The sequence below is a fragment of the Glycine max genome, chromosome 6 (genome assembly GCF_000004515.6).
Source record: "Glycine max cultivar Williams 82 chromosome 6, Glycine_max_v4.0, whole genome shotgun sequence".
Taxonomy (NCBI): Eukaryota; Viridiplantae; Streptophyta; class Magnoliopsida; order Fabales; family Fabaceae; genus Glycine; species Glycine max.
In genome coordinates, this window is record NC_038242.2 from 7,693,696 (window position 1) to 7,707,766 (window position 14,071).

At 34.4% G+C, this 14,071-nt stretch overlaps 1 protein-coding gene across 5 annotated transcripts in view; it reads left to right on the top strand.

Moving 5' to 3' along the window:
• The first annotated feature begins 1,027 nt into the window (after positions 1 to 1,027).
• LOC100801573 (BEACH domain-containing protein B) overlaps positions 1,028 to 14,071 on the top strand; it is a 43,368-nt gene continuing 30,324 nt past the window's right edge. The window contains exons 1-11 of one of the 5 annotated variants that reach the window (XM_041016371.1): positions 1,028 to 1,286; positions 1,473 to 1,543; positions 1,620 to 1,845; positions 3,308 to 3,371; positions 4,645 to 4,864; positions 5,243 to 5,419; positions 6,613 to 6,933; positions 10,297 to 10,519; positions 10,912 to 10,980; positions 11,364 to 11,825; positions 11,975 to 12,290. In XM_041016371.1, the coding sequence (XP_040872305.1) occupies positions 1,727 to 1,845; positions 3,308 to 3,371; positions 4,645 to 4,864; positions 5,243 to 5,419; positions 6,613 to 6,933; positions 10,297 to 10,519; positions 10,912 to 10,980; positions 11,364 to 11,825; positions 11,975 to 12,290 (1,971 nt within the window). In that variant the 5' untranslated portion in view covers positions 1,028 to 1,286; positions 1,473 to 1,543; positions 1,620 to 1,726. Of the gene's footprint in view, positions 1,287 to 1,472; positions 1,544 to 1,619; positions 1,846 to 3,307; positions 3,372 to 4,644; positions 4,865 to 5,242; positions 5,420 to 6,612; positions 6,939 to 10,296; positions 10,520 to 10,911; positions 10,981 to 11,363; positions 11,826 to 11,974; positions 12,291 to 14,071 lie in introns of those variants that run through there. The other 4 variants (XM_041016369.1, XM_041016370.1, XM_014776301.3 and 1 more) reach the window with 4 other exon arrangements.

The following is a 14,071-nucleotide window of genomic DNA, read 5'->3' on the forward strand; positions in this document are numbered from 1 at the left end:
CCTAGCGTTACTACTCAAAGCCACCCCCGAACATAACCATCAAAACCATTAAACCACCAAACATCGTGTGTGTTCCCTTCCCCCTCAAATCTATGATCTCAATGCTATCGCATGTCTCCACCATCGCCATATCACCATTTGTGACCCTTGATGCCAGTGTGCGTGCTATGTTGGTTGGTGCAGGTAGTGGCACGTGGTGGACGAGGTGGTGCAGGGGAAACATAACTCCACGTGTCCAACTTTAGTGTACATTTAGGTTTGGATTCGTTCAAAGCCTAACTCTAGGTAAAAAAATAACACATTTCAATTTCATAAGAATGAAAACACATTGAAAATTTTACAACAACGAATTTTGAACTTTTTGATATTTATAGGGACGAAAAAATATTATTATTAATATGATGTATAATATTATAATTGTTCTAATGAAATTACAAAATTATTTTAATGATTTGACGATGTGAATTATTTTAATATTTGAAATAAGTTAGTTCCTATAAGTATGCATGAATAATGAGAATAATGATTGTTTTTTTTTTTTTTGTGAGGGTTTAAAAGATTCTAATAACTTATCACATGCAATGTTTGTAGTCGAGTTTTAGTTATATTTTATGGTTTAAAATTACCTTACTATTTTTAATGAAATTTTCTAGCTTGATTTTTTTTTTTTTACACTTCTTAATATCAAACACACCTCTATATTTCAAATTTACATAAAGATTGAGCCTAAACCTATAAAATAGCCTCATGACAAGTAATATAAAATTTATAAGTAAAATTTGATTTAACTTGATTCGTTTTCATCCTTACTTGTAGGATTGACACAATAATATAAAAATTCTATATTTATAAGTGTGAAATCATATGAGAAAATCCATAATTTATTTTCTTGTAAAATTTTCTTAGATCCGGAGTGGATTGGAGAATCTTTACCTAAGGGTGAGTAGGTGTTCATTTAATTAATTAATAATTAATTTATTTCTACGTACATTCTTACATGGATGGAAAATGAAAAGAAGATGGAAAAGAAAAAAAAAAAAAAACCAGAAGAAGGGCAACGTGGAAATTAAACGAGTAATTTAGTGCTTTCCTCTTTCTCACGCATTCCTTCATCATATCATATAATCATAATCATATTCTCTCAACGATGACAATTTCATTACCGACGCTATTATAGTAGCTCCTCCGAACAGAAAAAAAGCGGGGTTTATATTGAAGCTCCCACAATCGCTATTTCCGATCTCAATTCGCAAACCCTAGAACTCTTGATTCTTCACGCTATTCAGGTATATATACTCCGTCTCGATTTTATTTTCGATGTTTAATTGAATATTTTCTGTTTTCGAGAATGGCGTGTGTCTTTTACATTGAATTCTCTAGATTATTGAAATGCTCACAATCCAGTGTTAATTAGTGAGTCGAATGATCTTCGTCGGAGCTAATTTAATCCTTTTAATTTTATGTCTGATTAGTGAGCTGAAACAGGGACGGTTGAAGTTAGTGTGTGGAATTTCTGGTGTTTTTCTAAAGTTCTTTTTGTTGAGTAAGTGGTTTTCACCTTTTTTTTTGTCATCGGTAATCATTGTGCAACACTCAACTTGATTGTGTAATCTTACCAGTGGTGATTGGTTTGCTTTAGCTAGAAAGTTAATTTCACGATTGTGATGGGTGGAACTGTTGATTGGTTCGTGAACTCTCAACGCTGAGCTGATTTTGGTGAGGAAGGATGAATATCGTTAAGGGTGTTGCTGACCTCATCAGAAGAACTTCTGCTGGGCATACTGGCGAATCTTCTAGTTTACAAGCTCAAAAGTACTCTCCTCCTGGGCCCAGGATTCGCTTTAGGTAACATACACTTTTTTTTCAAACGGTTTTTATTATGGACTCAAATAATAAAGCTCCATATTTGTGTTAATATCTTTTTTTGAGTTGTGGTGATGTGAAAAGTATGTTATTTCACATGTATGGAAGAAGCACAAGTTATCATCTAGTGTCCTCAGAGTGTTTAGCAAGTTTTTATGGCTGCTACTGCCAGCCTTCTTCCATAATTGAGTAGAGTTTTAGGAAAGGGAGTTTTATCATATATCTAATGTTTCATTTAATGTTCTGGTGCATAAAGAATAAATTATGTTAGACAAATTCTTGGGGGCTATTAATATCATATTTTACTAATAGGTATTGCCATTAGCAGTGGTGGGCTTGTAGGTGTCATCCCTCTTGAGATTGGGAGTGTATGGTTGTTAAATAATAAATTAAGTGTAATTATTTTTATGGAACCTTTGTCCTCTACCCACAATGAGGACAGACACATTGCTTTATTAAGATTATTATTTTGTTACTGCTTTATGAGAATAAATGATAAATTTAATGTTTAAATCTTGTTGAGTTTGTATCAAAGAATGGGGTGATTATTGTCTTATGGAACAATACTACCCTTGGTTATCTCGTCCTTTTTGGACTTGCTTGAATCCTTTCCTTGTATGGCATATGATCTGTTTGGGATGACACTGATGAAACATGCCTTATTTTTCATGCTATTATTTCTGAAATGCCTTCCATGTTAGAGCTTTCAAATTCGAAAGAGTGCTTATATATATAAGCCTTCAACATTTTTGATATCTATGGTGAACTATATCGGTGTAACATCTGTTGCTGGTGGTCATAGAAGAGAATGTTGTTAGATGCTGTAAGCTGTTAAGACATGTGAATTACTTTTTATGCAAATGTATATTTCCTAAGTTCAAGATATGATGGCATTTATTTAATTTTTTTGTTTATTTAATGGGTACATGACTATGTAGAGTTGGCAAACATTGTCTGAAGTTTTATATGATATTTTTTTATGGGTGGTGGTGGTATAGATAAAAATGTATAGTTAAGGGCTGAAAGTGCAATTTGGGTTGGTGACAATAAGGTCATTAAGAACTAGAAGATTATAAGGGAAAACAAAACAAAACAAGACACAAATTACAAAGGAACTAGGAATGCAGTGAGGCTGTCCAATCCCTTTGCATGTCATCAGCATTGTCTGGTCTCTTGAAACAAACTTTTCAGAACACCAGAGAAGCCTAGCACTACAAAACCTATCCCAAAGCAAGTTTTTGGGCAAGGTGACACCCTTAAAGATGTGTGCATTTTGCTCTAGATTTCTGCACCAAATTATAGCAAATTAAAAGAGGGATTGAGTGAGGAATTAAAAGCGGGATTTTACCAGAGAACAAGTCACAAAATCATTTGTGTTAATAGTTGTTACTTACTATCCCTTTTTCTTATACTTGCGTTTAGTTTAATTTTTAACTATTTCCAGTGATGTTGGCGATGAGGCAATTGCAAATACTCTTTGGGAGCGACATGAGAAAGTTGATGATAAGGTACGGTTGGATTTATACTTATTGGATATTTAATTTTCTGAAGCTTGATGAGCTTCATATGAACTATTTATTGAGAATTACATATGTGCATTTAAGTCATGTAGATATGTTGTCTGTAGGTGCATTATTATTTTTTTTGATCAGCAAAAGTATGATTATATTATATATAGTAGTAAACTCAGTACAAGTGGTACTGTTGTATATACATCCTAGCAATGATATATGCAGAGCTATGGTGTCCTAATACAGGCTATAAAGCTAGAATTAGGCAACCATAGATCTGTCTGTAAGCTAGGCACCCAACCACAAAATATCTATGAACTAATCCCCCCGTGAACACAAAACCCAGCCCTGATGTTGCTAGACCAGGAGTGGAACAGAATGTCAAATCCTTTTTCCATATTTTTAAGCCAGGTCCAGCAGAAGAATAACACATCCTCCATCAATTTGTGACCATTTAAGCTTTCGTTTGAAAAGACAATCCTATGCCTATGATGCCATATACACCAGGTCAGAGAGATCCACCAAGTCTGCCATCGTTGTAATCTGATACCATTAAGATTGCAGTAGGAGTGTTGAAGGAAATGGTCTCTTGAAATGTCCAGGAATACACCCACTATGTTTAACCAAGACAGTGATTCCCACCATAGTGGCAAGATTTAACACAACTGAAAAATAGGTGAGATGCATTCTCCTCGTAAATTCTGCAGAATGGGCAGCAGACATCGTTGATTTCCACATTCCTTCTCCTTAAGTCCTTTGTTGGCAGTCTGTCCCGGATCAGTCTCCAAGCAAAGTGTGAGGCTGTACTTGGGATTTTTAGCTTCCATAGGGCAGTAAACGCTCCATCCTGATTCTCATCTGATGAATATCTATCGAGCAGCATGTAAGCATTCCCCACTGTATAGCTCCCACTTGTATCTCCCTCTCAAATCCAAGTGTCTTGTCGCTGCACTTGTCTTTTAGACTTTCTATATCCTCCATAAATTTTGCAGCTATGTCTATTTCACCCTCCAAAAAGAATCTCCTCCACTGGAACTGCCATTCCCAACCTTCATCTGATGTCGCCCCTAGCTGCTGGATATATTATTGTTGCTGTTGAGAAATGTGGTACAATGTTGGGTATATGAATTAATTAACATGCTTTCTTAGCTTGTGTTTCTGCATTTGTTCAGAATGATGCTAAATGCATTGCTTAATATCTTTCCCTCACAAAAGTAGTTGTCTATTTAGTAAATTTGCTTAATATAAGATAGTGACCTTGATGTTGTAGGTGGAGAAAAGGAGGCTGCTTCATGTTTTCATCAAGCAATTTGTAATTGCCTACAAGGATTGGGAACCTGTGAATTTGGGCATATTATTAGAGTCTACTTCTGTTGAGAGTTTATCATCTGCCGATGATGTGGTTGTTGGTTGTTCAGCTGGACATCCTGTTGAAGTCATTCGGGTATTAATTGAAGAGGTCACACAGTTAAGCTCACTAGTTACTGAGTGTAAGTTGCAAATCATTTCCATCATCATTATTATCGTCACCTTCTTTCCTCTTAAGTGTTAAGTAACTTCTACTACAAGGAAGTCCAAATAAGTTTATGGATGCAATTAAAATTGGAGATAGGGACCATCTATATGTGAAACAGATGCAAGAAGGGAGTACATATACTTATTCAAAATTCTTCTATTGGTATCAACTGTTTCATTTACTTCTAAATTTTCATTTGTTGTGTTCTAAAATGAGTCAGACTTTTTCTCAGAATACAAGATGTTTAACCTAACAATATAGAAATGGTAATTTTGGTCACTTGTACCAAAACTGTCATTGCTTACATCAGTTACATGTAATTACAGTAATTTATGTTTTCCCTTCTTTTCAGTCAACACCAGCATGGGGCAATCGTCAACAGATTTATCTGGGGCTGCTGCAAAATTGTTCATTACTTCTGAAGGATTTTTTATTTTGGATGCGCTGAAAATTATCACTCGTTCATTATATAATTGCAGAGTTTTTGGATACTATGGTGGAATTCAAAAACTTACAGCCTTAATGAAAGGTATAATCAATACTATTTGACTAATGATTTTCTTCTTTTGTTCCTGATATTGATTGCTTCTGTGGATGATGTTTGCTGAAAACTGTAATATGTTTTATCTTATGTTATTTATTTATTTTTTTGATCTGCAAAAATACCATTATATTAGATATAACCAGAAGTACAAGAGGTACTGTTCAAAATACAAATCAGCACCAAGATATGCAGAAATATGGTATCTTAATACAAGCTAATTAACAAGAGTTAGGCTACCATACATCTGACTGTAAGCTTGGTATATAACTACCCAGTATCTATAGAATACTCCCCCCCTTATTACAAAAACCATCCCTGATATTACTGGACCAGTAATGGAAAGGTAAGTCAAATCCTTTTTCCAGGTTTCTAAGCCATGTCCAGCAAATAAATATAGCATCCTGCATCAATTTGTTGGCACTGAAATTTTCATTTGAGAAGACAATCCTATTCCTATGGTGCCAAATGCTCCTAGTCAGCGCTGCATCCTGGTACCCGAAAGCCAGCAGGAGGAAATGGTGCCTTGGAGTTTGCAGGAAAGCTCCCACGATATTTATCCAAGACATCAATTCCCACCATAGCGGCATGACCTTATCACAGGAAAAGAATAGATGTGCTGCATCCTCTTCAAAATTCCTGCAGAATGGACACATACTGTCATTGATTTCCACATTTCTCCCTGACGTAAATCGGTATTTGTAGGCAATCTGTACCGAATTAATCTCCAAGCAAAGAAAGAGGCTTTAGTTGGAATTTAGAGTTCCCATAAATCATTAAAGACGCTATCCTTTAGTATTATGGTCTGCATATTGTTTCTTTATAATCCTTTAGTATTCACTAATGTTGCCAAAGACTTTAGACCTATGCGTTTCGCTGTTATAGCTTAACAAATGCTCATTGTTGCTTATTTTTGTTTCAGTCTCACTTTAAAGGATATACTGCTATGCATTTTGTTCTAGCTGGCTTTTGTTTATGAACAAAATATGAAATCAATTCCTGAATTTTGACAGGATTTTATTTCCAAATCTTACTTTCCACTCTTCATATGAATTATAAGCTTATGTTTTGGAAATTTACCTTTGATGCTTTAAGTAGTTGCCTTTTGTAGTTTCCTAATATGAGTCCTTCATGATGGGAAAATAACGGAACTGTTTTTTTTTGTGTTCAATTTGTCATAGGGGCCGTGGTCCAACTTAAAACCATAAGTGGTGCCCTTTCTGCTGATGAAAGTTTGTCCGACTTTGCTGTTGAGAAAATCAAGCTGCTCCAACAAATTCTTACATATGTTGTATCAATAATTTATATTTTCATTGATTTGGGTTCAAATATAGACAAAAAGGATGAGTTATTCTGCAGTCTTGTAGGCTTTATTTCACATGCTGATGCTCCAATCATCTCTTCAAATAGTTCAAAGGTTTTGTCTACTGAAGCTAGGTTACATTGGCGTCAGAAAGCAATTGTTTCTGTGATGGAAGCTGGTGGCCTAAATTGGTTAGTAGGTAAGGTAGGCATCTGTTATCATTATATATTTTGAGGTTATTAGTCATTTGTTGTTAAATGATTTTCTAATTTGGCAAAAATATGTTCACTAGGTAAATACAGATGCATGAAGGGGTATAATTAATTCAGTTAATATATTATTAAATGCTGGCTAAAAAAATTGATCCTTAGGTTGCTATAGTTTCACTAACTTAAAAATAGGTTCCTATAGCTTTAAAAAGTTTTTATTTGGGCCCCTATAAAATTTTTAAGTAGTCATGTGGGTTGACGACCATTTAGACTTCATTATATGTTTGCCATTCTGCAGCTGTGTTACTGTTACAGGTATCCACGACTAACTATGAAATTTCATAATTAGTTAGGTTCTAAGTAAAATCTTTTAGGGTCCTATTTAAATGTTTTTGTAAAAAATTCTGAACTTTAGGGACCTTTTCAAAATTTAATGGAACTACTGTACAGGGACCTAGAGTTGTGTAACCTGAAATGCCTCCTGGGCCCCCTATTTTTTTTTTCCAGAAAAAAGAAAGAAGTGACTTGGACCTACCTTGTTTCCTACTTGAATGTGAAGATAAGTTAATTAAGGGTGCGTTTGATACAGTCTAGAGTACAGTACAAGAAGAACAACACAAAACAAACACTTGAGTTACAGGACAATTTTTTCATCTGTGCATTATTTGATAGCCAGTGGACAGCACAAACAAAATATTATAAAATTACTGAAATGACCTTTTTAATGTTAATTATTTTAATTTGTCAATTTTTTTTAATATAATTCATATTATTATTGTTATTATTTAAACGAATCTCAAGGAGAGAGAAAACACTAACAGAATTGAGGAGAAAGATTGTGATATTCAACCCAAATGAGAAAAAGTTACACCTCAGTCTATATAGGCAGTTACACAGTTGTAACTGTCAACTGACTCTAGTCAGTTAACTAACTAACTATGAAAGCACTGAGAACTATTGTTAAGCCTACACAGTAGCTAAGAAAAGAAAAGACTCTATCGAGTAAATATACTCCTATATTATATATTAAAAAAATAATATAAATCATTAGTGTTTGGATTCAATGATTCAACTCACTCATCTTATGCAATTACGTGAGCTGTTAGGAAGGGCTTCAATTCAATTGAAGATTTTTTAAAGCGTGAACAGGGCTGAGATTTAAGAAGTAAGAGAATCAATTGGCTGAGATTTAAGAAAATCAATTGTACGTAGTAGTGCTTCAATTCAATTGAGGAAATTGGTACAATTTTTTGCAACTGAAAAAACTCCATTCAATTGAATATTTAATCCTTCAAATTACGGACTAAATTTCTGCAGTTGGCATGAAAAAACTCCATGCAATTGAAAATTTGGTAGGGCTTCAATTATTGTTTCACGCTATTGGTAGAGAAAGATGTCAATGGTGGAAAGCGGCACAGCTCTTCCGAATTCCGATTCTTCAAATCACGGAGAAACACGAAAACAAAAGCTTGAGTGTTTCTGTTTCTTATTTGATACAGTTGTTAAAAAGAGAGAGAAGAGAACGAGAGTAGGGTGAGGGATAGGTGGGTGAGGGATATGAGAGGGGTGGAGGTATGCATATCTTTTTAATACTTTGTACTAGGAACAAAAAGTTGTCTCATGATTTTTTAAGTAACAAACTTTGAAATTTTTGTCCTGTTCATGTTTATTTATTTGTGCTGTCCCAAGATCCTTTTTCAAAACAAACGTAGAACAAATATCATTGTTCCGTCCAGTACCATGTTTTTTAATGAATCAAATGGATCCTAAAAGATAAAACATTTATTGGCGTTCTTCTAAATACCTTGGACTTCTAGGTTAAATTGGTTCTTGAGATTGTATTAAGTTCTCTTTCTTCATTCTTGTAATTAAACTAAATTTCAGCTTAATTTAGGAACCAATCTAGGTTTATATCTACCCTTCATTACTGAAGGATTTTTTTTTTGGAAGGCAAAATTAGGATATTATTAATAAAGTAAACAGTACCAGAGGTACTGAAGAAAGCAATTACAAGGCACTAGGTGCCACCTTCCAAAAACAGAAATAACAAAACCCCAACAGAGCCCATCACAAAGGACATCAATACAGATATCGATTAACCAAAGGCCTCCATAAGATTGGTAGACCAATGGTTATAAGATGTATTGAAACCTTTGTCTCCATAATTACTGAAGGATATTTGTAAGGGGGGACATATAGGGGCATAATTAAAGAATAAATTTATGGACTTTCATCATACAAAAAACTAGTTTTTTGACAGAGCCTAGTTGCTTAAGTGGTTTAGAGTTTGGTCTCCATCTTACCTATTCTTAGTAAAATAAGTTTCAGCACAAGGTAAGGTCTGGTTTTTGCTTTGTCATTATTTTTACACTAGATTAAGTTTTTAGGATGATTGGTCCCACAATAATCAATCAATGCTTGTTACTATGAAATTATGTTTTCTAAATTATGGTAGTGGTTGACATAGAGAAATTATATGTTGGTTGAATGCATTCACTTTTCAGATTTCTACACTACTGCTGCTGCTTATAATTATGACTATCACTTCTATATTACTTCTTTTACTTATTTAAGTTTTCCCTCTGATGCTTGCTCTGAATCTGTTCTTCACCTGTTCTTCATTGTTTTGGTTGCTATGGTCTCTGTATATCACCCATTATTTAGCATTTTGGCAAATATTGGCTGTTTCTGATGTCTCTGGACAAATTCTTGATTATTATTTTTCATGTTGAGGGATATTTAAGGAGGCTTCTTTGGCAATTCACTAAGACTGGTGTAAAACACGTGCCATTTAATGGGTTTTCAGTAGCACATATGTTAAGGGATTAGGAAGCACTGTTTCATTGATTTTTCTTTGTTGTTTTCTGTTTTGATTTTCGTTTAGGAAGATTCCTTGTCATCCTTTTAGAATTCATTTTTTTTGTCTATATAAATTTCTTCTTTCATATGAAAAATTAATGAAAATGATTTGGGTCTCCTTAAGTTGAGAGGTTGAGCTTTACATTCTCCTTAGCATTAATTTTGCATCACAACAATCCTTTGTTAAATAGCTCTACTACCACTCCTTTCTTTGGCCAACCCCGTGTTTATTGAATTTCATGTGATGTTTATATGGGGTGTGGCTGGTCCATAATATTTAAATGTTAATTTCAACTTTCGAACCAGCTATGTGTTTAAACTATACCTGTACCTATAGTACCTCTGGTACTCTTATATATAAAATACATATTTACTTTTGCTGAGCAAAAAAAAAAAAATGTGATGTTTATATCCATACTGCTTAGTTTAAACTTATTTTATATCTTTTGTTCAATTATCATCCATTTTCTATTCACCAAACTTAATTTTTTCAGAGCTCTTACGTGTCATTAGAAGATTTAGCTTGAAAGAACTGTTGATGGATGATTCACTTCACTATTTGTGCTTGAAAATCCTTTCTTTGGCCTTATCTGCAAATTCCCGGGGTCAGAATCATTTTAAAAGTATTGGAGGGCTGGAAGTGCTACTGGATGGTCTTGGATTTCCATCAAATTATGCAAAAACTTACAGCAATTTTATTTTGGCTGATGGATTCAGGTATTGTTGGGTGTATCTCTAGCCAATTATTCTATATTTGATTTAGGGGCAGGATATGATGATTCTTTTAAGCTTGTTGTATCTGCATTTTTCTTTTTTGAGGGATCAATGAATGACTTGAAGTTTGAGTTTGTGGAAAATAATTTCATGACTAGCTTGATGTTGGTGAATCTCCTTATTTCATTCATCATAATTTGAGTTTGCTGTCTGTTTTACAAATATTTGGGATTAAAATGTACTTGTTTTCTCCTCTACTAGTCTTGTCTAATGTAGGATATATTTGGTATTTCTCCTATTTGTTTCTCTACCAGAGAGTACTATGTTATCTACATTGTTATATTATACAGCCTGTCTTGCATTCCCTGATAAATTGGTCTGCTTGTTTTTTGCAGGGATGATAAACCATTGCAAAAAAATTTTCATCTTCGTATTCTTGCTATGGAAGTTTTGAGGGAGGCTGTGTATCCTTCATAATTTGCTCATGTTGTGAATTTCAGAAGATTCCACTTTTCATTCAGTGAACATGGTCATTTTGATGAGTTCTTTGATGTGAACTGTTTTATGCTAATTATAAAAAAATTGAAAACATAAAACAATTTTTTTTCTGCATCAACATCATTGCCTATTGACATTCTGAAACATTTCATGTGTGTATTTACTAGAGATGTATTTGCTCGTCATTCTTAGGTATTCCTCTCTGAATTTTTATTCCTGTGGCAGTTAGGACAATGTTGTCCTTTTTTGCATTTAACTTGAGTTATTTTTTTTTGATTGATTGCTACTTGAATCTCATTCAAATTTAGTGTAAAAGTTATTGATGCTTGAGACCTTGACATTGATACAGCTTTGGGAATGTGAACAACTTGCAATTTCTTTGTGAAAATGGTAGGGTGCATAAATTTGCAAATAGTTTTTGTTCACCGGCATTTCTGCTTCAAGATTTGGGATGGGAGAAGGATTTTGCTGGACAGGATGCTGTTGGTATGCCTGGTCTTGACATTCAAGAAAATCAGAATTGCTCAAAACCTGATCCAGTGGTGGTTTCTGCTGGCCTTCCATCACGTGCTTCTTTTTCTGATTTTTGGAATAATTATGTTGTTATGTTGAGCAGAGGTCTCTGTTCATTTCTGTTAGTTCCTGAGGGTTCAAAATCTCTTCATGTTCAAGTATCTTCTGGTCGACTTGCATTGCCTATTTCCTCAGCGTATTATGAACTGTCAATCAAATGGGTCATGAGGGTTTTATTTACAATATTTCCTTGCATCAAAACTTGCTCAAGTCAGAATGAGTTGCCAAGCTATTTAAGGTGAAATTTACCATTGCCTTGCAATGTCTTTCCTTGTGATAAACTATCAAAAACAGTATTGCAAAGTATTTCTTTTAATAAGGTTCTCAAGTAGGACCTTCGCTTATTGAACTAATTTTTGATATGTTGTTTTTCTTTCCATGTTGCAGGGTCTTTGTCTCAACTCTACAGAACACAGTTCTTAATGCATTTAGAAACCTTCTTTCTTCTTCTCCCATGTCACTTGAAATTTTTCACGAAGAGGGAATATGGGATCTTATATTTTCAGAAAATTTCTTTTATTTCGAATCAGGTTCAGATGAATCTGCTGGACAGATATTTGCAGACACTGAGAAGTCTGAAATATCATCTGCTTCAAGGAGCACTGGTAATACAGAAGAAGTTACTGGGGTTAATAGTCTACAGATGCAAGTAATTTCATTTGTTGAATTTGCTTCAACTAGTGATGGAAACACACAGAACATGGTTGGTTCTTTTATTTCCCTCTTCTGGCATACATATTTTTTTGTTTTTTTTAATTTGCTTGAATTTATTTATTTTTTGATTGGCAAAAGAGTATATATATATTATAAATAAAATAAATCAGTACAAGAGGTACTTTGAGCTATGGTAGCCTAATATTAGCAATTGAAAGCAAATATTAAGCAACCATAGATCTATATCTATGCTGGGGTACCCTTCTACAAAGAATTCTAAAGACCAATCCCCCTTATACAAAAAAAGCAGCTCTGGTGTTGCTGGACCATAAATAGCAAGGAATGCCAAATCCTTTTTCCAGATTTTTGAGCCATGACCAGCAGAAAAAGAGAGCATCATCCATCAATTTTTGACCATCAAAGCTGTCACCTGAGAAAACAATCCTATTCCTATGGTTTCATGTGCACCAAGTCAGAGAGGTCCACCAAATCTGCCATCTATGTTGAGAAATACCATTCAGAATGCATTGAGAATGTTGGAGAAAATGTTCTTTTGGTCTTTCTGGAAAAACAATGAGCGTATTTATCCATGACAGGGTCTCCCACCACAATGGCATAACTTAGGTGCATCCAAAAAACAAATGACCTGCATCCTTGTCGTGGTTCAGACAAAACAGGCAGCAGACTTCATCCATAACTATGTTTCAGCTTCTAAGTTTCATCCTTGTTGGCAATTTATCCTGAATCAATTTCCAAGCAAAATGAGACACCCTGCTGGGAAATTTTAGTTTCCAGAGAGGATAGAGAGTGCCCTCTCATCATCTTCTTCAATTATAAACTGATTAAGTGCCCGATATGCACTTCCCACTGTGTATTTCCCTCCCGGATCCCCCTCCCACAACCAACTATCCTGATGCTGGACTTGAACTACCATCCCCTAATTTGCTTGAATTTATATTCATATTCACAATCACATATTACAATTATTTATCTCTAAAGAGAGCATCTCCCATAAGCTAAAATTAACTTATGCACTTCAGCTTTCAGGTAAGTTAGATAATATCAGCTATCCTGTGAAATTGAGGCTTAAATATGGACTTAGCGTCTATAATTAGCACTTTTTGTTTTAATGTTTTTCATCACTCTAATATTACACGGCTGTCATGGGATTACTTGAGATTCATGGATATAATATATGCATGTGTCTACTGTCTAGTAAGGTTTTCTGACATGAAGTGTAAATTTCTTGAGTTTGTTTTCAGTTAGACCTTTTGTTCATAATAATAGGTAGAGAGGAAATGATATTGGAAAAAACCTAAGTCCCACATTGGCTAGAGATAAGGCTAAGATAAATTATATAAGTGAGGGACAACCCTATCCCTATGAGCTTTAGGGGTTGATTTAGGTCCAAACAAACATTCTAAGATGGTATTAAAGCCTATCTTAGATCCATTCAAAGGATTGCCCACCATGTTATCCATGCATCAAGCCCAAAGTGTTGGGTGTGAGGGGGTGTATTGGAAAAACCCAAGTCCCACATTGTCTAGAGATAAGGCCAAGATAACCCTAATCCTATGAGCTAGCTTTCGAGGTTGAGTTAGGTCTAAATTCACATTCTAACCAATGATATGATTTTACAGTAAAACAGTGAATTTTTTAAGCGATACAGTGATTGCATTCTAAAGCTAGATGTTATTATGTCACTCATGTAGTTGTATCTCTAGTACCTCTGGTACTATTTCACAATAATATATATCTATTTTTGCTGAGCAAAAAAAAAAATTATGTCACTCATGTTGGATATTTGTTTTAAATTATGCACTACCTGTC